The sequence below is a fragment of the Erythrolamprus reginae genome, chromosome 10 (genome assembly GCF_031021105.1).
Source record: "Erythrolamprus reginae isolate rEryReg1 chromosome 10, rEryReg1.hap1, whole genome shotgun sequence".
Lineage (NCBI taxonomy): Eukaryota > Metazoa > Chordata > Lepidosauria > Squamata > Dipsadidae > Erythrolamprus > Erythrolamprus reginae.
In genome coordinates this window covers 2,221,906-2,244,482 of record NC_091959.1, presented here as the reverse complement: position 1 = coordinate 2,244,482, position 22,577 = coordinate 2,221,906, and the positions used below count along the sequence as shown (strand labels likewise).

Below are 22,577 nucleotides of genomic sequence, written 5' to 3'. Positions count from 1 at the left end.
TCATCCATCCATCCATCATCATCCATCATCCACCCATGCATCCATCCGTCCACCACCCTCCATCCTCCACCCTCCATCCATCCATCCATCCATCCATCCATCCATCCATCCATCCATCCACCCTAGAGGTTATAATGGTGTTTGGTCCTTTCCTTGGTGAGAAACAACCCAAAGTTGTCCATCAATGGAATCGATAGAACTTGGACAGGGGAGAAGAAAGCAAAATTGGCCAATTCTGTTTAATGGATATCCCAGGTTGCACCTTCTTGGGATTGTTATGTTAGAAGTATTTGTTGCTAAGGTGATGTTAAGATTCTAGACACTCTCAGGAAATACATCTCGGAAATAACCTCAGCCAGTTCCATACAAGGCTAATTTAGCATATCCTGTTGCAATTACTCTACTCTTAGTTCAGCGGATTTCAAGGATTTCAACTTGATCCAACCTATCCAAGCCCTCCCGAAGTGCTAGCGCTGTCTAATATACCTTGATAGTGCTATCTAATACACCTTGGGCAACTTCAAATAAATTAAAGCCAAGAACAGTGGAATTATCAAGGGTTTCAGTGTCCTTCTACACTCAAAAGCTATATCCAAACACACTGGGAAATGAGATAAAAACGCACGCGGAATAGTGATCAGACATTTGCATTCCGAGAAAAACGGTTGGAGGCAGCTGGTTGGAGGTAAGTATTCACGCAGAGATAATCAATCAGAATACTGTTGGAAGGCACCTTAAGGTCTTCTAGTCCAACCCCACTGCTCAAGCAAGAGATACTCCAGGTAGTTCTCAACTTACAACTGTTTCACTTATGACTGTTTGAAGTTACAGCAGCACTGAAAAGGGGACCGAGGATCGTTTTTCTTTTTAAAAATGTTTTATTTATTATTATTTTTTCCAATTTTAGAACATTACAATAATTAAATGCGGATCTCTACCCATTTTCTGACATTATAACTATTTGATAATACACATAATATATATTATATTTACATGTTTCTTATTTTTTTCCCCCTACATCCTTTCACATTGTATCACAATCCTTTGGTTTTATTTGTACCATTCAATCCAAATCTCATAACATTCTGAACTATTTAAACCTTTAATCTTATAACCTTATAACTCTAAGTAAATCAAACTTTTGTGAAATCAAACTATCCACTTAGGAAGCAACACGGATTGACTTACGAAGAGAGACTGCAGGAACTGGGCATGGATAGCCTAGAGAAAAGGAGGGCCAGAGAGGACATGATAGCAGTCTACAAGTATACGAGGGGATGTCACAGAGAGGAGGGGATCACTTTATTCTCCAGGGCACCAGAGGGCCGGACGAGGAACAACGGCTGGAAGCTGACCAAGGAGAGATTCAACATGGAGATAAGGGGGAACTTCCTGACGGTCAGAGCGATCAACCAATGAAATAACCTACCAGCGGACGTTATGAACTCCAACACTCTGGACATTTTTAAGAGAAGATTGAACTGCCACTTGACTGGTGTGCTATAGGGTTCCTGCTTGGGCAGGGGGTTGAACTCGATGGCCTTCATGGTCCCCTTTCAACTCTAACAATCAATCAATCAATCAATCAATCAATAAATCAATAAATAAATAAATAAATAAATAAATAAATTTTCATAAATAAATAAATGAGTCTTCGGAGAGGGGCAGCATACAAATCTAAGTAATAAATAAATAATAAATAATAAATAAATAAATAAATAATAAACAAACAAACAAACAAATAATAAATAATAAATAAATAATAATAAATAAATAAATAAATAAATTTTCACATGCTGTTGTGATAGTTGTGCAAATGAAATATTCAGTGAGAATACAGTATTTCATTTATTCATATCTAGGATGTGTTATTTGAGTGTTCCCTTTATTTTTTTGAGCAATATATATGTGTGTGTGTGTATGTATATAGAGTCTTCAGAGAGGGGCGGCATACAAATCCAAATAAATCCAAATCCAAATAATAAATATACAAAAAATAATAATTTGCAAAAAAATGCTAAGTCCAGGCATACTGGAGGGAATTAAGAAATGCAACCCAGAAGGGTAAACAACCTCCTTGGCTATTTGCTGACTCACAAACTTGGCTCTTTTCCCTCCAAACAGATTTTTTTTTTTTGCACCGAGTTGCAAATTTTGAACAGTGTCACCATTAAATGTCTTGCTTTGCCGCCAGCCTGAAACGGCGCCAAGTCATTGTTAGAGAAATGCCTCCCTTGGATTGATCTAGGACAGGCACCCCAGGGCAAATATTCCTGATTTTAGAGGAGGCTTGGAAAGATAAGAAGCGACGGGAGCAGCAAGCCTGAGAAGAACAACAACCCAAAAGCAGAAATTAAAAAGATCTTCTCAAATCCATTTTAAATCCCCCCTGGGTTTTATTTAATTTTTTTTTTTTGAAGTTTGCAGATTGACTTTGCCTTCCAGGATATTTTAATACCAATGCTACAGAAAAATCTATTGTGCGAGGTCGATGGGAAGTCGGGTCCCAAAAGGTTGCAGGAACGGAGCGGTTTTGGACAGGAAGGAGAACCAGAATACATTGTTGGATAGACAAGGTTATCCTGATAGAAAACAGACACAATGCAACTTCTGCCTTGTAGAAAGTTAGTATCCGCCCCTTTTAAGAAGAAGGAAATATTTTGAAAAATATTTAAAAAGGCAGAAGATTACACTGTCTTATTATCCTTTTTATCACTTCTTTATACTTTGTTATGTTAATACAAAATATACTGCTCAAAAAAATAAAGGGAACACTCAAAGAACACATCTTAGATCTGAATGAATGAAATATTCTCATTGAGTTTGATTTCACAGACGTTTGAAATTCCACAGAAGTTTCTAGGAATCTCCTGGGAGGAAACAGGGCCAGAAAAGGCAGGAAGAAGCCTCCATGGGGCCTCTCTAGGAATCTCCCGGGAGGAAACAGGGCCAGAAAAGGTGGGGAGAAGCCTCCGTGGGGCCTCTCTAGGAATCTCCTGGGAGGAAACAGGGCCAGAAAGGGCAGGGAGAAGCCTCCGTGGGTTCTCTCTGGGAATCTCTTGGGAGGAAACTGGGCCAGAAAAGGTGGGGAGAAGCCTCCGTGGGGCCTCTCTAGGAATCTCCTGGGAGGAAACAGGGCTGAAAAAGGCGAGGAGAAGCCTCTGCGGGTCTCTCTAGGAATCTCCTGGGAGGAAACAGGGACGGAAAAGGTGGGGAGAAGCCTCAATGGGGCCTCTCCAGGAATCTCCAGGAGGAAACAGGGCCAGAAAAGGTGGGGAGAAGCCTCCGTGGGGCCTCTCTAGGAATTTCCTGGGAAGAAACAGGGCCGGAAAAGGCAGGGAGAAGCCTCCGTGGGGCCTCTCTGGGAATCTCCTGGGAGGAAACAGGGCCAGAAAAGGTGGGAGGAAGCCTCCGTGGGGCCTCTCTAGGAATCTCCTGGGAGGAAACAGAGCCTCCACCCTCCCTGTGGGTTTCCCCAATCACACACCTTATTTGCTTTTACATTGCTTCTTATCGGAAAAATTGTTTCATCTTACAAACTTTTCTACTTAAGAACCTGGTCAGGGAACGAATGAAGTTCGTAAGTAGAGGGACCACTGTATATGTATTTCTCATTTATGTATGTTTCAAGGTGCAAAATTATATCCAGATCCTTTTCCTCCTGTCTGGTTTCATTCCAATTTCTGAGAGCCCTGTCATTTAGCCGGCTTTCATCCGACATAAAAACCCGAAACCTGCAATCAAGATTTCAAACAAGAAAAGAACCACATAGTTTCGCGGCTGTATTATTTCCCCCCCATCCCTGGGCTCATTATTCAGGAAGCGACATCTAAAGGAAAGAGGACTACAAAGGCCCAAACCCTTATCAGCAGAAATCTGTCTTCTTCTGTCTCTGGCTCAGGAAGTCATTGTAGAGCGAGAGGGTTTTCTAAACCATCTGTGGTCCCCAATTCTCCCTTTTATCTCCCAACAATAAAGGCTAACAATGCCGCTGATTGTTCTGCAATGTTTGTCTCTCTCCTTTCTCTTCCCCTAAAAAGGAAGAAGGAGAAGAAGGAGATGAAGAGAGCCCTCTGGGAACCTCAAACCACAACCTGTTGGTGTCACAACAGATGTTCCGCCTTTGTTCTGTCGAGGTTCTGGCGCTTTGTGAAGGACCCAGATGGCAAGATTGATCGTGAAGCAGGCGTTAGTAAATCCCAAAGGGGAGACGAGCAAATTCTCTTAACGTCTTCCTCTCTAGGTGGGACCTCTGAAAAGTATTTATTAAAGAACCGAGAGCATTCAGGGACCAAATTTTCAGAAAAGCATCAACTCTGATTGGGTTCAGTCAACCGAGAAGCCATTAACCTTTTGCTTATTTGTAGCTAATATGTATAAATCCAGTTGGTGTTGTTCTAGTTTTCTTATTCCAGCTTGTTTATGTGTGGCTCATACATATAAATCCTTTTTTCTTTCTTTCTTTCTCTCTTTCTGACTCTCTTTTCTTTTTCTTTCTCCTTCAATTCTTTCCTTCCTTCCTTCCTTTCTCTTTCTTTCTCTCCTAAATCCAGTTGGTGTTGTTCTAGTTTTCTTATTCCAGCTTGTTTATGTGTGGCTCATACGTATAAATCCTTCTTTCTTTCTTTCTTTTTTTCTTTCTTTCTTTCCTTCCTTTCTCTTTCTTTCTTTCTTTTTCTTTCTTTCTTTTTCTCTTTCTTTCTGTCTCTCTTTTCTTTCTTTTTCTTTCTTTCTTTTTCCCTTTCTTTCTCTCTTTTCTTTCTCTTTCTCTTTCTCCTTCAATTCTTTCCTTCCTTCCTTCCTTTCTCTTTCTTTCCCTCCTAAATCCAGTTGGTGTTGTTCTAGTTTTCTTATTCCAGCTTGTTTATGTGTGGCTCATACGTATAAATCCTTCTTTCTTTCTTTCTTTCTTTCTTTCTTTCTTTCTTTCTTTCTTTCTCTCTCTCTCTCTCTCTTTCTCTATCTCCCTCCCCTCCCTCCCTCCTTTCTTCCTTTCTCTTTTTCTCTCTCTCTCTCTTTCTTTTTTCTTTCTCATTCTTTCTTTCTCTTTCTCTTTCTCCCTCCACTCCCCCTCTTCCTCCCCCCCAATTTAGAAAGAACAGTTGCCCGCAACTGGTTTACAAGATACCCCCACCCGTTCTCCACACAGGTCAAGGGGGGGGGTCTAAATCTAATTAAAACTTCCACCCTGAAGACTTTATTGATGGGGTCTCTTCTTTGCTTTTCAGTGTTCTTCTAAAAGAGATTATTTCCCCCCTGTCACATTAAAAGGACTTGGCTGTTTGTTTCCATGTAACAATCCCTGTGTGTTGATCGAAGCAGGAACGAGATCTTGCAGCCTTCCCTGTTGCTTCGCCAATGGCTCTTTCAGCAATGAGCATTAAGAGCCTGATCCTTCATTAGTGGCCTCCTAATTACAGTTAACCAGGAAATTTAAGTGGGCCAGTAAGACACATTAGCTGTTCCAGCTTGGCTAAGAGAATGGTTAAAGAACGGCCTCCTCTCTCAAGACCCATTTCTCTTCAACGTCCTTGAAGGGTAAGATTGGCTGGAGTGATAAAATAATAAGGCAATTTTTTTCCTGGAAATTGAAATAGAGGGAGGGGGGGAAAACCTCTCCCCCACTACCCTGTGCAACTTTTCTCACCCACTGGGCAGAGATGGCAAAGTCCACTGCTAAGCAACCATTGCTTATGACAGCCATGTTCTTTCTCTTGTAATAGAATCTGGTAGATTTCTCTCTCTCTCTCTCCCTCTCTTTCTCTCTTTCTCTTCCCATCTCTCTCTCTCCATCTCTCTCTTTCTTTCTCTCCCCATCTCTCTCTCTCCATCTCTCTTTCTCTCTTTCTTTCTCTCCCCATCCCTCTCTCTCTCCAACTCCCTCTTTCTTTCTCTCCCCATCCCTCTCTCTCTCTCTCCAACTCTCTCTTTCTTTCTCTCCCCATCTCTCTCTTCATCTCTCTTTCTCTCTTTCTTTCTTTCCCCATCCCTCTCTCTCTCCAACTCCCTCTTTCTTTCTCTCCCCATCTCTCTCTCCATCTTTCTCTCTCTCTCTTTCTTTCTCTCTCCAACTCTCTTTTTCTTTCTCTCCCCATCTCTCTCTCTCCATCTCTCTTTCTCTCTTTCTTTCTCTCCCCATCTCTCTCTCCATCTCTCTTTCTCCCTCTTTCTCTTCCTCCCCTCCTCCCTCTCTCAAAACAAATCAGCAAAGGGCCTGCATAACTGCACCAGCGTGTCTTCCGTCCCCTGTCCTAATGCTTCTCTTTTACTAGTATCATGTATATAAATATCATTATATCTTTGTATATCACTAATATTTACTTGATGAAACAAACAAACGAACCACATTGTTTTGAGACTGTCAGAAATCACTACCCCTAAATCCTTCTCTTCTGAAGTTTTTGCTAACACAGAACTGCCAATACAAGACTCAGGCTGAGGATTCCTTTTCTTTTGTCGTCTGAGCTTGCTTCCAACGGTGTCTTCCTTTGTTGTCTCAGAAAAAAACCCAAAATTTTGGGCGCATTTGCCCCACTCGTCGCCTGGCGAAACGGGCCCAGCATTGAAGACTGATGTGGAAATGGTCTCCAAGTTACAGTCAATTAAGTTTCTACCAAGATGTCCAGACTGCGATGTGGCTCCATGGGTGAAGAATATCTCAGCGTACAGATAAGGTGGCTGCTGCTATCTATGCAGGCGCTGGGAAATCAAATTACGCATCCATCATTTTTAAGAGCCCTGATGGACTGGTTACGTTTCCTGCTGTGCTTTCCAGAAACTTCGCCAATGTTCTCGAGGGCCCTCTCAAAACACACCGGCTACAGCTGGCGAGAAAAGGATAGAATGAAAAGATCCACAAAAGAAGCCTTCACAAGCCAAGAGGGAATTATTATTATTTTCTTCTTCAAGAAAACAGCCAAGCTCCGAGACCACCGAGGACACAGCAGTCTTCTTTCTCCTTTGCCTCCACTCCACAAACCACATTCCCTTCTACCTTTGATGATGTTCCCTAGTGGGTCACAAAACACCTGCAAGAACACAACCAAGTTCGGAAAACACCAAGGATTCCACAATACTAAACATTAATCCTGGAAGGAGACCCAATTTAGATAAACTTTGTCATGGTCAAAATGCATTCCTTCATCATTCTCATGTTAAACCTGTTAGTACTATGTACATAATAATAATAATAATAATAATAATAATAATAATAATAATAATAATAATTTATTATTTCTATGTCTGCCCCTCTCTGAGGACTCAGAGCGGTGCACAACAATAATACAACATGTACAAATCTAATGTTAAAAAACAATTCAAAACCCATTATTATAAAAAAGAAAACAATCACACAACCTAAAAAACCATACATAAAACCATAGTAGCTGGGGGGATATTAATTTACCCATGCCTGGCAACATAGGTGGGTCTTCAGGAACTTGTTGGGTTTGGCAATATATAGAATAAACCAACCATGTATGCTTACATGTATTAGAACACTATTGCTTTAAGAGCTATTGTTACAGATGTCCACAAGAGGGAGCCAGAAGCGTGATTCTCTCTTTCCCTCCCTCCCTCCCTCCCTCCCTCTCCCCCTCTCTCTGCTCTTCTCTATTTCTGATTTGCCTTTGTGACTATGTTGTAGTTAGAACTGTGTGTTCAAATGATGGTTTATGTATTTGTAAACTGGAAAAGGAAGCTTGTGGTATTGTACTGTATATTTATTGAGATACATTGACTGATTTAACTGTGTATGACTAGGACTGTTCTTGACTAAGATATTTGCTAAAGTAAATAATATTTCATACGTTTAATGCATCTGGATTGTATCACTGAATGATTATTCATATCTCTGGGCTATCGGCTGGATATCCTAAGATTTTTTATTAATATTGATTGTTTCTTCATTGCTTCTTTGACCCCTATGACAATCCTTAAGTGTTGGACCACATGATTCTTGGCAAATGTCTCTTTTTCTTTTATGTCCGCTGAGAGCATCTGCACCAAGACAGATTCCTTGTGTGTCCAATCACACTTGGCCAATAAAATTCTATTCTATTCTATTCTATTCTATACCTCCAAGTTTCCTCTGTGTACGTGCGCATCTTTGACCACTCAGAGATAACTCTGCACATTCCTTAACAAAACTTGGGGATTTACAGGAAGTATCCACTTTAAAAACTAATTAGCACAGGTGTAGCTTCCTATGGTTCAGAGTCCCGGAATGGACAGGTTATTTTAAAAAGCTGTCTTTCTAATGAGGTGGCTGGTGGGAAGCAGGTTGTAGTTTTGTCTATTTAATGACTGGGAGACAAGCAATTTCTGGAACATGATTCCATATCACTTGTGGGTGGTTTTTCTGCTGGTGGAAACGGCGCACTACAAGACAGGCTGACAAATTGAGTGATAAAGACTCGGAAAGCCTAGTGATTTGTTCATCTCTAACTGGCTCCGTCCGTGGCTTGGAATGAACGAAGCCAGCTGCAGCCTTTGGAAATAATCTTCCCCATGGGCTTGGCCAGGCATCATGGTCAGCTACAAATCTTGGTTCTGGTGGGACTCAGCCTTAGATGGCTCTTTTGTGTCAGTGTGGGCCATCTGGTTGACTCATTCTCCCATGAAAATTGACTCAGTGGCAAAAACCCCCAAAACCCTTCGATTGAGCATGACAATAAACATTCCAAGGGAGAGGTGGACAAGACTTTGAGAAGGTATATTAAAAAAATACCCATATGAGCAGAGACTAACACCAAGACCAACACGAGACCAGCAATCAAGTGGACAATGACAAAATCAAGGAACTACCAATGCAGACAAACAAGATAATACTGCATTGGTTTGGTGGGACCTAGGGGGAGAGCCTTCTCTGGGGGGGGCCCAGCCCTCTGGAATCAACTCCCCCCGGAGATTCATGCTGCCCCCACCCTCCTTGCCTTCCATAAGAGTCTTAAGACTCATCTATGTCGATTGGATTCTCGCCCCCCTGGCCAATGAATGTATTGAGAGAATGTTGAGCGAATGGAATGATTGTTTCTTATGCTTTTGGGTGGGTGGGTGTGTTTAGATTCTAATTAATTAATTGGATTTAAGGTAATTGTACACTGTTTATTATATGTTGTGAGCTGCCCCCAGTCGTCGGAGAGGGGCGGCAAAGAAATAAATAACAGCAAACAACAGTCTAAGCAAGGAAACCCCAGGTTTATTCCAACCCACACCGACAGGGCAAGCAACTCATATATAAAATGCAAACCTCTTCCAGCACTGTTGATGTGACCCTGTTGGGTAATGAAACATCTGCAAGAAAAGCACCAAGTCCAGAAAGTATCAAGGAACGTGCACGTCAACCCTGAGTTACAAATATTATCTTTTATCTGTAGTTATAGCATCTAATCCAGTGGTAAAATCCATTTTTTTTACTATTGCAAAATCCCCATCCCTCCCCATTCCAGGGGAAGGATACTGCAAAATCTCCATCCCTCCTCATTCTTGGGGGAAGGATACTGCAAAATCCCCATTCCCTCTTCATTCCGGGGGAAGGATACTGCAAAATCCCCATTTCCTCTCCATTCCGGGGGAAGGATACTGCAAAATCCCCATCCCTCCCCATTCCAGGGGAAGGATACTGCAAAATCTTCATTCCCTCTCCACTCCAGGGGAAGGATACTGCAAAATCTCCATCCTCTCCCCATTCTTGGAGGAAGGATACTGCAAAATCCCCATTCCCTCTCCACTCCGGGGGAAGGGTGCTGCAAAATCCCCATTCCTGCCCCACTCTGGGGTCAGCCAGAAGTGGTATTTGCCGGTTCTCCAACCTACTCAAAATTTCCGCTACCGGTTCTGCAGAACCTGCTGGATTTCACCCCTGGATCTAATCCGGCAAGATTATGGCTCTCGTATCTAGCCAGTTGTAGTGAACCTCTCTCAGGAAACTTTGGCACAAGATTTACTGCAATGTTCATATCTGGGACACCACAATATAACTCTAAATTCATAAATTATGAGATCCACAGAAGAGCTCCACAGAGGCATACAAAGCCACCACAAAGTCACCTACCTTATGAATTATGCAAGGTGTGTTATTTTCTGAATGGCGTTGCGATGTGTGTGGCATTTCGGGCACCTCAAAGCTTCCCCAGGGACTCCGATTATACAATGTACCGACTTTTACTGATATCCCAAACTTCAATTAAACTGGAAAGGGGTTTCCTCCGAGTTATTCCACTAATGAAAACATTGACTTGATTTAATGGGTTCCCACCAACCTTCTCTCCGCGTTGATTGCGCCTCTCCTTCCGGACAGTATGCAATAATTAAGGAATTAAGAAATTTGGGGACATCTCTTACAGGCAAATGGAGGATAATGTGTTTGCCTGAACTCTGCTGACTGCCTCTCGCCACAAGCTAATTAAAACCTAAGTGAAATAACAATAAAACTGCAACACGTCCTCCATTTAAATGGTGACCTTGTTTTCAGACAATTACAGCAACGTCTCTCTTCTCTCACCATTTTGCTTGGCCTGCCTCAGTTGCCGACTATGGAAGAGCTGGGTTTCAAACAGCCTTGCTTTGCTAGTCCCTCCTCCTTTGATGGTTTTTGGAAGGTCTGGTTTAATTCCAGTAAGAATGGTGAGGCATGGAAGAATTCAGATGAGAAAAAACCCAGCTCAGAGATAAATTATTTCTGCAAATGGCAATAGCAATAACATTGAGACTTATATACCACTTCATAGTGCTTTTACAGCCCTCTATAAGTGGTTTACACACACAGCCTCTTGCCTCCAACAATCTCTCCTCCACTTGAAACAGAACACCCTCCAAAACTAGACTTACAATCCTGGGTCTAGAAAGCCTAGAACTACGACGCCTTAAACATGCTCTAAGTATTGCCCACAAGATTATATGCTGCAACGTCCTGCCTGTCAACAACTACTTCAGCTTCAACCACAACAATACAAGAGCACATAACAGATTCAAGCTCAATATTAACCACTCCAAACTTGACTGTAAAAAATACGACTTTAGTAATCGAGTTGTCGAAGCATGGAACTCATTACCGGACTCTGTAGTGTCATCCCCTAACCCCCAACATTTTACCCTTAGACTGTCCATGGTTGACCTCACCCGATTCCTAAGAGGTCAGTAAGGGGCGTACATAAGTGCACTAGTGTGCCTTCCGTCCCCTGTCCAATTGTCTCTCCTATATCCCATATATCTATTCCTATATCCTTTCTCTATTCTTTCATTGATATATTTTATTCCTATATCTTATTCCTATATCCTATATCTTTATTCCTATATTTTATTCCTATATCTCTTCTATTCTTTCTCTGATATATTTTACTACGAGTATATTCTCTATAACCTTCATTGTGCATTGGACAAAATAAATGAATGAATGAATGAATAATAAACAAACAAACAAACAAACAAACAAACAAATAAATAAATAAATCTGGGTCCTCGTTTGACCCACCTTAGAAGGATGGAAGGCTGAGTCAACCTTGAGCCGGTGGTGAGATTTGAACTGCTGAACTTCAGTTAGTTGAAGTAGCCTGCAGTGCTGCACTCCAAATATTGCGCAACTCTGGCTCAAAATGAACTGAAATAATGTTGGGTTCCTTTCAACACTCATACTATTGTTACATCCCCGTAGTAGCGCACACATGAAACCAGGTTAGTGATAAAATCCTCATGGTTCTCTTCACCCAATTTCCAAAGCTGGTGGCAGTAAGCTTGTTTAATTGGGGTTGTTGTTGTGTTTTATTTTATTGGGGTCATTAATGCTTCACTCTAATGTTGAGAATCCAGAAAAAGAATTAATTATTTACCAGTTGAGCGAGTTATAGCAACACAGCCACAACAGCATGGAGTTTCAAGGGATTTCACTCAATTTTAACAGAGGATCGGACTGGTTTTGAGAGACAGGGGAGAGAGGGAGGGACGGAGGGACGGAGAGAGAGCGGGAGGAAGGGAGGAATAGCTAGAGGTATAACAAGCAGGAAGAGGGAGATTGTGATCCCCTTATATAGAGCGCTGGTGAGACCCCATTTGGAATACTGTGTTCAGTTCTGGAGACCTCACTACAAAAAGATATTGACAAAATTGAACGGGTCCAAAGACGGACTACAAGAATGGTGGAAGGTCTTAAGCATAAAACTGACCAGGAAAGACTTCATGAACTCAATCTGTATAGTCTGGAGGGCAGAAGGGAAAGGGGGGACATGATTGAAACATTTAAATATGTTAAAGGGTTAAATAAGGTCCAGGAGGGAAGTGTTTTTAATAGGGAAGTGAACACAGAACAAGGGGACACAATCTGAAGTTAGTTGGGGGAAAGATCAGAAACAACATGAGAAAATATTATTTTACTGAAAGAGTAGTAGATTCTTGGAACAAATTTCCAGCAGACGTGGTTGATAAATCCACAGTAACTGAATTTAAACATGCCTGGGATAAACATATATCCATCCTAAGATAAAATACAGAAAATAGTATAAGGGCAGACTAGATGGACCATGAGGTCTTTTTCTGCCATCAGTCTTCTATGTTTCTATGTAACTAACTGCACAATCGCAGCAATTCACCTAACAATTGTGCCAGGACAAATCATCAATATGCGGATGATACCCAGCTTTACATCTCCACCCCATGCCCAGTCAACGAAGCGGTGGAAGTGATGTGCCGGTGCCTGGAGGCTGTTGGGGCCTGGATGGGTGTCAACAGACTCAAGCTCAACCCGGATAAGACGGAGTGGCTGTGGGTTCTGCCTCCCAAGGACAATCCCATCTGTCCGTCCATCACCCTGGGGGGGGGGAATTATTGACCCCCTCAGAGAGGGTCCGCAACTTGGGCGTCCTCCTCGATCCACAGCTCACATTAGAACAACATCTTTCAGCTGTGGCGAGGGGGGCGTTTGCCCAGGTTCGCCTGGTGCACCAGTTGCGGCCCTATCTGGACCGGGACTCATTGCTCACAGTCACTCATGCCCTCATCACCTCGAGGTTCGACTACTGTAATGCTCTCTACATGGGGCTACCTTTGAAAAGTGTTCGGAAACTTCAGATCGTGCAAAATGCAGCTGCGAGAGCAGTCATGGGCCTACCTAGGTATGCCCATGTTTCACCATCACTCCGCAGTCTGCATTGGTTGCCGATCAATTTCCGGTCACAATTCAAAGTGTTGGTTATGACCTTTAAAGCCCTTCATGGCATCGGACCAGAATATCTCCGAGACCGCCTCCTGCCGCACGAATCCCAGCGACCGATTAGGTCCCACAGAGTGGGCCTTCTCCGGGTCCCGTCAACTAAACAATGTCGGTTGGCGGGCCCCAGGGGAAGAGCCTTCTCTGTGGCGGCCCCGGCCCTCTGGAACCAACTCCCCCCGGAGATTAGAACTGCCCCTACTCTTCCTGCCTTCCGTAAACTCCTTAAAACCCACCTTTGCCGTCAGGCATGGGGGAACTGAAACATCTCCCCCTGGGCATGTTTAATTTATGCATGGTACGTCTGTGTGTGTGACTGTTAGCATATGGGGTTTTTTAAATATTTAAATATTTTAAATTTGTCTGATTGCTTATGATTTGTTTTTACATGTTGTGAGCCGCCCCGAGTCTTCGGAGAGGGGCGGCATACAAATCTAAGTAATAAATAAATAAATAATAAATAAATAAAACGGGCACAAAATTCACTTAAGACCTGTCTCACTTCGCAAGAGAAATTTTGGGCTCGTCAGTCAAAGTCTTCTCGTGCAATGCAAAGTTTTGCAGGGCATCCAAATCTGTTGAGTGTCCAACATTCAGGGATTCACAGCTTGTAATCTCCCAGACAAAAGAGAGGAAGAGAAGTTTAAACCCATTACTTGGAGGTAATCATGGTAATTACAAGTTATTTTAATTACTTTCTTCTTGCACATGATAAGAAATGTAGGCCTGTTTCTTCCAGCTGTATCCACACACCCAGAACTACATCAAAGCTGTGGATTGGCAGCTCCTGACCTCAAAATATTATTTTGCTGACTTGTTTTCATTGCTGTTAGTATTTTATTCTCAAGTTGCAATGCACCACGATGAAATTATGGTTCGCCTTTCCCGCAAAAAAAAAAAAGAAGAAGTCCAGACAGGCATTTGCAAATGCACAACAGAGCAATTGCTTAATTTAATATGTAACAAAATACAGTAATTATACAATCTGACAATCTCTGGCCCCAGATGGACTAATTATTGTGATTGTATTTAGAGGGAAGGGGGGGGGGGAATCCAGCAATTAGCCCGTCATATTTTCCTAGGCAGGTACATTATCTGTCCATTCCAATTACAATTCAAGATGCATCGTGAATGATGGGAAATCGCATTAAGGAAAAAGGAGAGGTAGCATTCACATGCGCGTGCCATAAATTTAATGGGAGATGTTTCCAAAAGGGTCACAAAATTAAGGAAGGCGACGGGAGCAGGAAATGAAATTTGCACTCACTACTCGTTATGGGCGAATTTAGAAATCGTCTCCATATACTTTGTACATATTCGTTGGCAATTGTCTTGTCCAATTTTTGCATTTGTTTCTGAATTCAAAAAATATCAGGCTGTAAAATCTCCTCTTCCACTTTCGTCCATTCTTTCTTGGAATATGAACTAGTAGGAAAAGTTAATAATAATAATAATAATAATAATAATAATAATAATAATAATAATAATAATTTATTAGATTTGTATGCCGCCCCTCTCCGGAGACTCGGGGCGTCTTCGGAGAGGGGTGGCATACAAATCTAATACATTATTGCATTGGCAGTTCTATGTTAGCAAAAACTTCAGAAGAGAAGGATTTAGGGGTAGTGATTTCTGACAGTCTCAAAATGGGTGAACAGTGTGGTCGGGCAGTAGGAAAAGCAAGTAGGATGCTTGGCTGCATAGCTAGAGGTATAACAAGTAGGAAGAGGGAGATTGTGATCCTTTTATATAGAGCGCTGGTGAGACCACATTTGGAATTCTGTGTTCAGTTCTGGAGACCTCACCTACAAAAAGATATTGACAAAATGGAACGGGTCCAAAGACGGGCTACAAGAATGGTGGAAGGTCTTAAGCATAAAACTGATCAGGAAAGACTTCATGAACTCCATCTGTATAGTCTGGAGGACAGAAGGGAAAGGGGGGACATGATCGAAACATTTAAATATGTTAAAGGGTTAAATAAGGTCCAGGAGGGAAGTGTTTTTAATAGGAAAGTGAACACAAGAACAAGGGGGCACAATCTGAGGTTAGTTGGGGGAAAGATCAAAAGCAACATGAGAAAATATTATTTGACTGAAAGAATAGTAGATCCTTGGAACAAACTTCCAGCAGACGTGGTTGGTAAATCCACAGTAACTGAATTGAAACCTGCCTGGGATAAACATATATCCATTGTAAGATAAAATACAGGAAATAATATAAGGGCAGACTAGATGGACCATGAGGTCTTTTTCTGCCGTCAATCTTCTATGTTTCTATTATTATTATTATTAATAAATAAAAGAATTAGAGGAAGAAAGGAGGAGACTGAAACCACCATCAATATGAGTCAGCTGTCAAACATCTGAATGTAAATCAAACCAGGGAGATGTTTCATCTGTTCTAATCTGAAAAATGGTCCTCAAGCGATTTTTCCATAACTTCAAGCAGTCACAACATGAACTGTGGTTAAGTCGAGGGTTATCTGTAAAGGGGTGCTTTGATCACACAATATTGGTCATCAAATTGACTTTTTCGACAGGTGTGTGTGTGAGAGAGAGGGTGGGGGGAGAGAGGGAGAAAGTGAAAGAGAAAATAATAATAATAATATTACAAATCCAAATAAATGAAATGAATGAAATTAATAATAATAATAATAATAATAATAATAATAATAATAATAATAATATATTAGATTTGTATGCCGCCCCTCTCCAAGGACTCGGGCGGCTGACAAGAGAGAGAGAGAAAGAGAGAAAGACAGAGAAAGAGAAAGACAGAGAAAGAAAGAGAGAGAAAGAAAGACACAGATATAGAGAGAGACAGAGAGAGAAAGAGAGAGAGAGAAAGAGAGAAAGAGAGAAAGACAGAGAGAAAGACAAAGAGAGAAAGAGGGACTGAGAAAGAAAGAGAGGCAGAGAGAGAAAAAGAAAGACAGACAAATAGAAAGAAAGAGAAAGAGAAAGATAGAGAAAGACAGAAAGAGAGAGAAAAAGATAAAGACAGAAGAAAGAAAAAGAGAGAGATACAGAGAAAGAGAGAGACACAGATATAGAGAAAGACAGAGAAAGAGAGAGAGAGAAAGAAAGAGAGGCAGAGAGAGAAAAAGAAAGACAGACAAAGAGAAAGAAAGACAAAGAGAAAGAGAAAGACAGAGAGAAAGAGAGAGAAAAAGAGAGAGATACAGAGAAAGAGAGAAAGACAGAGAGAGAAGGGGGGAAGAGAGAGACACACACAGAGAGAGAGAATATACTAATCGGCCATTCACAAGGAAACTTGTAAAACTTTCTCAGTTCTTTTTAAAGTCCTTTCCCACCCTTCTTGTTTAAAAACCTTAATCATGAATTACGAGGCCCTTTCAGAAAGATTTTTTTTTAAATGCTGATATGCTGATATGCAACAGTGACACCACATGGCAGAAAAGCTCAAATAGATTTGTTCACAAAAAAAGTCGAAATGGACTCTTGGATCTGAGAATGTTTAAACCAATGTACACATAACTTCACATTTTTCCCCCAAGGAGAAAACAAGCATGCAAATTTATAAATGTCTTGACCAAATTGTCAAGATTATAAGCCAAAACTTTGCTGTTGTTGTTTTGGCCAGCTAAAAACAACACAAATACACACACAGAGAGAAAGAGAGATACACATAAGCACACCTATTATTAGTTGTCTTTCTTTTCTAACCTAGAGGATTTTGTGATAGATAAATATATATAACTTTATTTTTTTTAAAATGTAAAAGCTGCATACTCTATATCTGGGGTCAAAATAGCAATAGTATTTAGACTTGTATACCACTTCACTGTGCTTTTACAGCCCTCTCTGAGCAGTTTACAGAGTCGGCCTATTTGCCCCCAACAATCTGGGTCCTCATTTGACCCACCTCGGAAGGAGGGAAGGCTGAGTCAACCTTGAGCCTAGTGAGAATTGAACTGCTGGCAGTCGGCAGAATCCTGCATTCTAACCAATGCACCACCACTGCTCTAAATACGAAAATATTTATTATGCGATAAGTTAGAAACATAGAAACATAGACGATTGACGGCAGAAAAAGACCTCGTGGTCCATCCAGTTTGCCCTTATCCTATTTCCTGTATTTTATCTTAGGATGGATCTAGGTTTATCCTAGGCAGGTTTCAATTCAGTTCCTGTGGATTTACCAACCACGTCTGCTGGAAGTTTGTTCCAAGCATCTACTACTCTTTCAGTCAAATAATATTTTTTCACATTGCTTCTGATCTTTGCCCCAAATCACCTGAGATTGTGCCCCCGTGTCCTTGGGTTCAGTTTCCTATTAAAAACACTCTCCTCCTGAACCTTATTTAACCCTTTAACATATTTAAATGTTTTGATCATGTCCCTCCTTTCCCTTCTGTCCTCCAGACTAGACAGATGGAGTTCATTAAGTTTATTAAATAAAATCTGTGGGTCAATTTGCACGAATCACAGCGACCAGTTAGGTCCCGTCAACTAAACAATAATAATAATTAATAATAATTTATTGGATTTGTATGCTGCCCCTTTCTGTAGACTCCGTAGACTCCGTAGACAATGTTGTTTGGCGGGACCCAGGGGAAGAGCCTTCTCTGTGGAGGCCCCGGCCCTCTGGAACCAACTCCCCCCAGAGATTAGAATAGCCCCCACCCTCCTTGCCTTTTGTAAGCTTCTTAAAACCCACCTCTGCCTTCAGGCATGGGGGAACTGAGATATTCTTTCCCCGTAGGCCTCTACAATTTATGCATGGTATGTTTGTATGTATGTTTGGTTTTATAATAAGGTTTTTTTTTAGTTGTTTAGTATTGGAGTGTTACATGCTGTTTTTTGTCACTGTTGTTAGCCGCCCCGAGTCTGCGGAGAGGGGCGGCATACAAATCCAATAAATAAATAAAAATAAATAAAATTTTAAGTTCTTCAGATGATAAGAGGGGTTACACAAATTAATATCTGTTTCTGCCCATCCAGGTTGCCTTGGGTGGATTTTTGAAGCTCACCTTGGCTTGAAATAACCATCTCCATCCAAATCCTTCTGAGCTTAGCCTTCAAGCGGAGATACTCAGAGCGAAGTTTAGGAGCGTTAGAAAGATTTGTGAGTTTCCAAGGTTTTCACTCAGGAACGAATCTCACCCATTGTGTAAACACCACTCCAAGCTCCAGACTATGGTAGGAGATCTACAGTTTAATTCCAGTGGCGGCGTTGAGGTCACACCTTGTTAAACATGCAAATTGCAAAGAAATTTCAAACACCGTCCTTGTTGGCTTCATCAACCTTTCATTCACAAAGCAAGGGGGGGGGAAACCCCACCTTCACCTTCCTTGGCTCAGGTCTGTTACTATCAAACAAATTGTCTAGTAATGAATGATTTTGAGGGGGGGAGCAGGCTCGTTCGCAGAGCTGGCGGGTTGGTTTCCGAACGTTTTGCCCCCAGGCTACGTCTTCCGCAGAGTTTAGGGGAGGTCAGTGCCGGTGTTCTTCTCTGGGTAAGGGCTTCGTGTGGTCTTGTGAAGGGCAGGTGAGGGTCCCATCGAGCCAGGAGGTCTTGTGATGGGTATTGTATGGAACAGGTGTGGGTGTGTCAAGTGAACAGAAAGAGGAGAATAGAAAATAGAGTAGAGTAGAGTAGAGTAGAGTAGAGTAGAGTGGAATGGGATGGAACGGAACAGAACAGAATAGGGATGGGATGAGATGGGATAGGGAAAATTAAATAGAATAGGATACGATAGGGAAAAATAGAATAGAATAGAAGAAGAAGAAGAAGAAGAAGAAGAAGAAGAAGAAGAAGAAGAAGAAGAAGAAGAAGAAGAAGAACAACAACAACAACAACAAGAAGAAGAAGAAGAACAACAAGAAGAACAAGAAAAAGAAGAAGAGAAAGAACAAGAACAAGAAGAAGGAGGAGGAGGAGAAGGAGGAGAAGAAGGAGGAGAAGAAGAAGAGCAAGAAGAAAAGAAGAAGAAGAAAAAGAAGAAGAGCAAGAACAAGAAGAAGAAAAAGAAGAAGGAGGAGAAGGAGGAGAAGGAGGAGAAGAAGAAGAAGAAGAAGGAGAAGGAGAAGGAGAAGGAGAAGAACAAGAAAAACAAGAAGAAGAGCAAGAAGAAAAGAAAAAGAAGGAGAAGAAGGAGGAGGAGGAGGAGAAGAAGAAGGAGAAGAAGGAGAAGGAAAAGAAGAAGAAGGAGGAGAAGAAGGAGAAGAACAAGAAGAAGAAAAACAAGAACAAGAAAAACAAGAAAAACAAGAAGGAGGAGGTTGAGGAGAACAAGAAGAAGAAGAAGAAGACTCAAAACTATAAAAGAAGCCAAAGACGTTTATTGAATGTCTTTATTATTTTTTCACAATAATAAAAAATAAATTAGTCATAAGCAAAAATATCTTTTCCCCCCTCATTGGCGAATTTGTATACAAATATTAAAATATGCTCTACAGGTGCAGCCCAGGTGCATTGCTGAGCAAATAAACCCTGAACTGGTCTAGAGGCCCTTTTATCTTACACCTCTCTCACTTTTTAAAAACGAGAAGCCGTTTGTAAAAATGGATGATTAACCATGGAATTAAAAACACACACACACACCCATTAAATATGGATTTAAGTATGATACTGATATATTCGATGTGGTATAAAATTTCCAGGCTAAAAGCTGATTAGTATTACTGGACAAAAATGGCAGTGGAATATATAAATAAATACAATTTTAGTCCCTTTTTTTTTTTTGTTAAAAATACACCACAAAAAAAAATATCGCTTTCTAAATAATAGAACTATTTTGCTGGAGTGGCTTGATCTGCATAGACGTCGTTTAGAATAGGTACTTTCCTATAAACATCTTGTATTTACAAATATAAAAAAATAAGTTATAAAAAAAAAGTATATCCTTCTTTAATGTTGCCAGGTGGGGTTAATTTTAGGCGAGTTGACGTAGGGGATGGTAGGTGGGGTCCTCATTCTGCAAGTCTCCCCTAAATCTGGCTTAGCTTTCATGCCTCCGTTGAACAGAGATGAGGAATCTCTCTACTTTTGGCATAAACAAAGCTAATTTTTTCCAAACCACAAGCCGATCTTGTTTACTGCAGAAAGTCAACCGGGAACCGAGTTAAAATTGAATTGAGGGAAAGAAGTGGAATGAATAAAAAAAAACCCTCCTCCCCTTGAACTAAAACCAGCATCGGATACGAAATCTGACCTCCTAATTCCTTCTTCTCGCGGAGTAAGCAAGAGACATCCTTGAGATGTCTTATTGCCATCCAAGGATTGAAGGAGGTCTACCCTGGCTGATTCCCATCGGAAATCAAAGGGAATCACTCGGCGATGCAAACATAGTTAAGTCGGAAGCCAGGATAAGAGAGCTTGTTCTTCACTTCTCCAAGAACAGGGAATGAAAATGAGAGAACGTAGCAAATGTTCTTAGCCCAGAGGGGAACGGCCCTGCAGATGAAACATGGAGGCCATAAACATGGGCTTCTTCAACTCGTTCCGTAGCTGAAGACAAGAACACAGTGAACCTTCAAAACAAGACTGAAACAACTGGATTCCATGCTAGAAGAAAATTATTGAAGTAATTGAGGGGAGAAAACCCACGCCATTCTGCAAGATTTGTGCGGTAAGGAAGGGAGGAAGGAATCCATTTCTATTAAAAACACCTTGGTCTCTTCAGCCTTGAAAGACGGTGTTGAAGAGGTGACTTGATCGAAGTGTATAAAATCATGCATGGGATAGAAAAGATGGATGGAGAAAAATCCTTTTCTCTATCACACAATACTAGGACAAGGGGGCCCTCCCTAAAGCTCACAGGTAAGAAAGTGAGGACAAATCAAGGGGAATATTTCTTCACCCAGAGGGTCCTTGGTTGATGGAATTCCCTTCCAGAAGAGGTTGTGACAGCTGTCAGCCTGGAGAGCTTCAAAGCAGGATTAGATAGATTCAGGGATGCCAAATGTATTGGTGGTTATTGAAACGGATGTCCAAGTGCCACCACTATGTTGGTTGAGGCAGGCAGGGTTCCCTTGGGTCCCATTTGTTGGGGGTCAAGGGAAAGGGAGGGTTTTGCCTTCTCTTTCTGCTGAAGATCCCCATGGACAATTGGTGGGCTACTGTGTGACACAGAATGCTGGACTTGATAGGCTTTGGCCCGATTCAGCATGGCTCTTCTTATGTTCTTATCGTCTTATAAAACATTCCTCCCCTGCACAGCCCTCCACGAAGCTGCTTTTTCATAAGTCAAAGAGAACATGGGTTGTGTGGGTCAACTTGACTCAAGTCAAGTCAATGAGGAGTTGTTTGGATGAGGTTTTTCCATATCTATCCTTGCCCTTCAAAGAGACTGTGAGGTGCCAAGTAGTCTTGCTTGGACAACACCTCCAACATAGTCAACCGCTAATGGTCAAGTGCCCAGGGCAACACCCAATCAGATGAGCTTCATCCAAAGTGACAATGCAAAGACCTCTCCCACTTCCTTCCAGAAGTCCTAGATGTTCCAGCAGCCTTCTACTGTTGATTTACAATCACAATGATTTACTGGTCCCAATTCCGGTTGTATGTTTGAAGACCTCTATTGTCACGCACCCGGAAGAGGCGAAACACCAGGTCAGGGACAACAGATTGATGTGGAGAAAATCTATGAAGTTGCTATGAGACATCGCTAACTTGAAGGCACATAATAAATCCATCCATCCGTGTGTCTCCTCAGGCCTAAAGCTTTTGAAGGTCCAACGTTGTAGCATGGGTTTCCCCAAAGTTTTCATTACAGTGTGTGTTGGTGGTGGTGTCCCCCAGAGGTGCTTCCGTCGTCCCTTCCCATCCTTGTGGGTGAAAAAACACCCCACTCTTGGGAAGGTAGAAGTGTTGTGGAAGCAGCTTGGGAGGATCGAGGCACAGGTCCGAATCCCGGTGATAGAGCGGCTGTTATCTTCTCCCTAAGAAGCCCGACTGCCGATTGGCCACTCTGGAACAGGACACGCAGCAGGCCGTCTTGTAATAGGTGTAGACGCAGAGGCGGGCTTGGACCACAACGTTGCAGTTGTAGTAGTTGTCCTTGCAGTTTTCATCTGGAAGGAGAACATGCAAAAGACCTCAACCTTGGCAACTTTAAGGTTTGTGGACTTCAACTCACAAAGTTCAATAAGATTGCAAGGTTCAGTCCAGACGGTCATCAGGACACTGACCACTGACTCAAATGCTCTCTCTCTCTCTGTTTCTCTGTATCTATTATCTTTCATCTATGAATTTATCATCTATCATCTATCAATCAATCTATCTATGATCTGTCATCTGTCACCTGTCATCTATTTTTCATCAATCTATCAATCTATCAATCTATCAATCTATCAATCTATCAATCTATCAATCTATCAATCTATCAATCTATCAATCTATCAATCT

The 22,577-nt window shown here is 41.6% G+C and overlaps 2 protein-coding genes across 2 annotated transcripts in view; both read right to left on the bottom strand.

The window, feature by feature from the left end:
* The window catches only part of MTMR10 (myotubularin related protein 10), a 780,230-nt gene that overhangs the window by 49,508 nt on the left and 708,145 nt on the right, over positions 1-22,577 (bottom strand). The window lies entirely within an intron of this gene.
* THSD4 (thrombospondin type 1 domain containing 4) overlaps positions 19,509-22,577 on the bottom strand; it is a 169,437-nt gene continuing 166,368 nt past the window's right edge. The window contains exon 14 of the mRNA XM_070762735.1: positions 19,509-22,243. Within this exon, the coding sequence (XP_070618836.1) occupies positions 22,101-22,243 (143 nt within the window). The 3' untranslated portion in view covers positions 19,509-22,100. The remainder of the gene's footprint in view (positions 22,244-22,577) is intronic.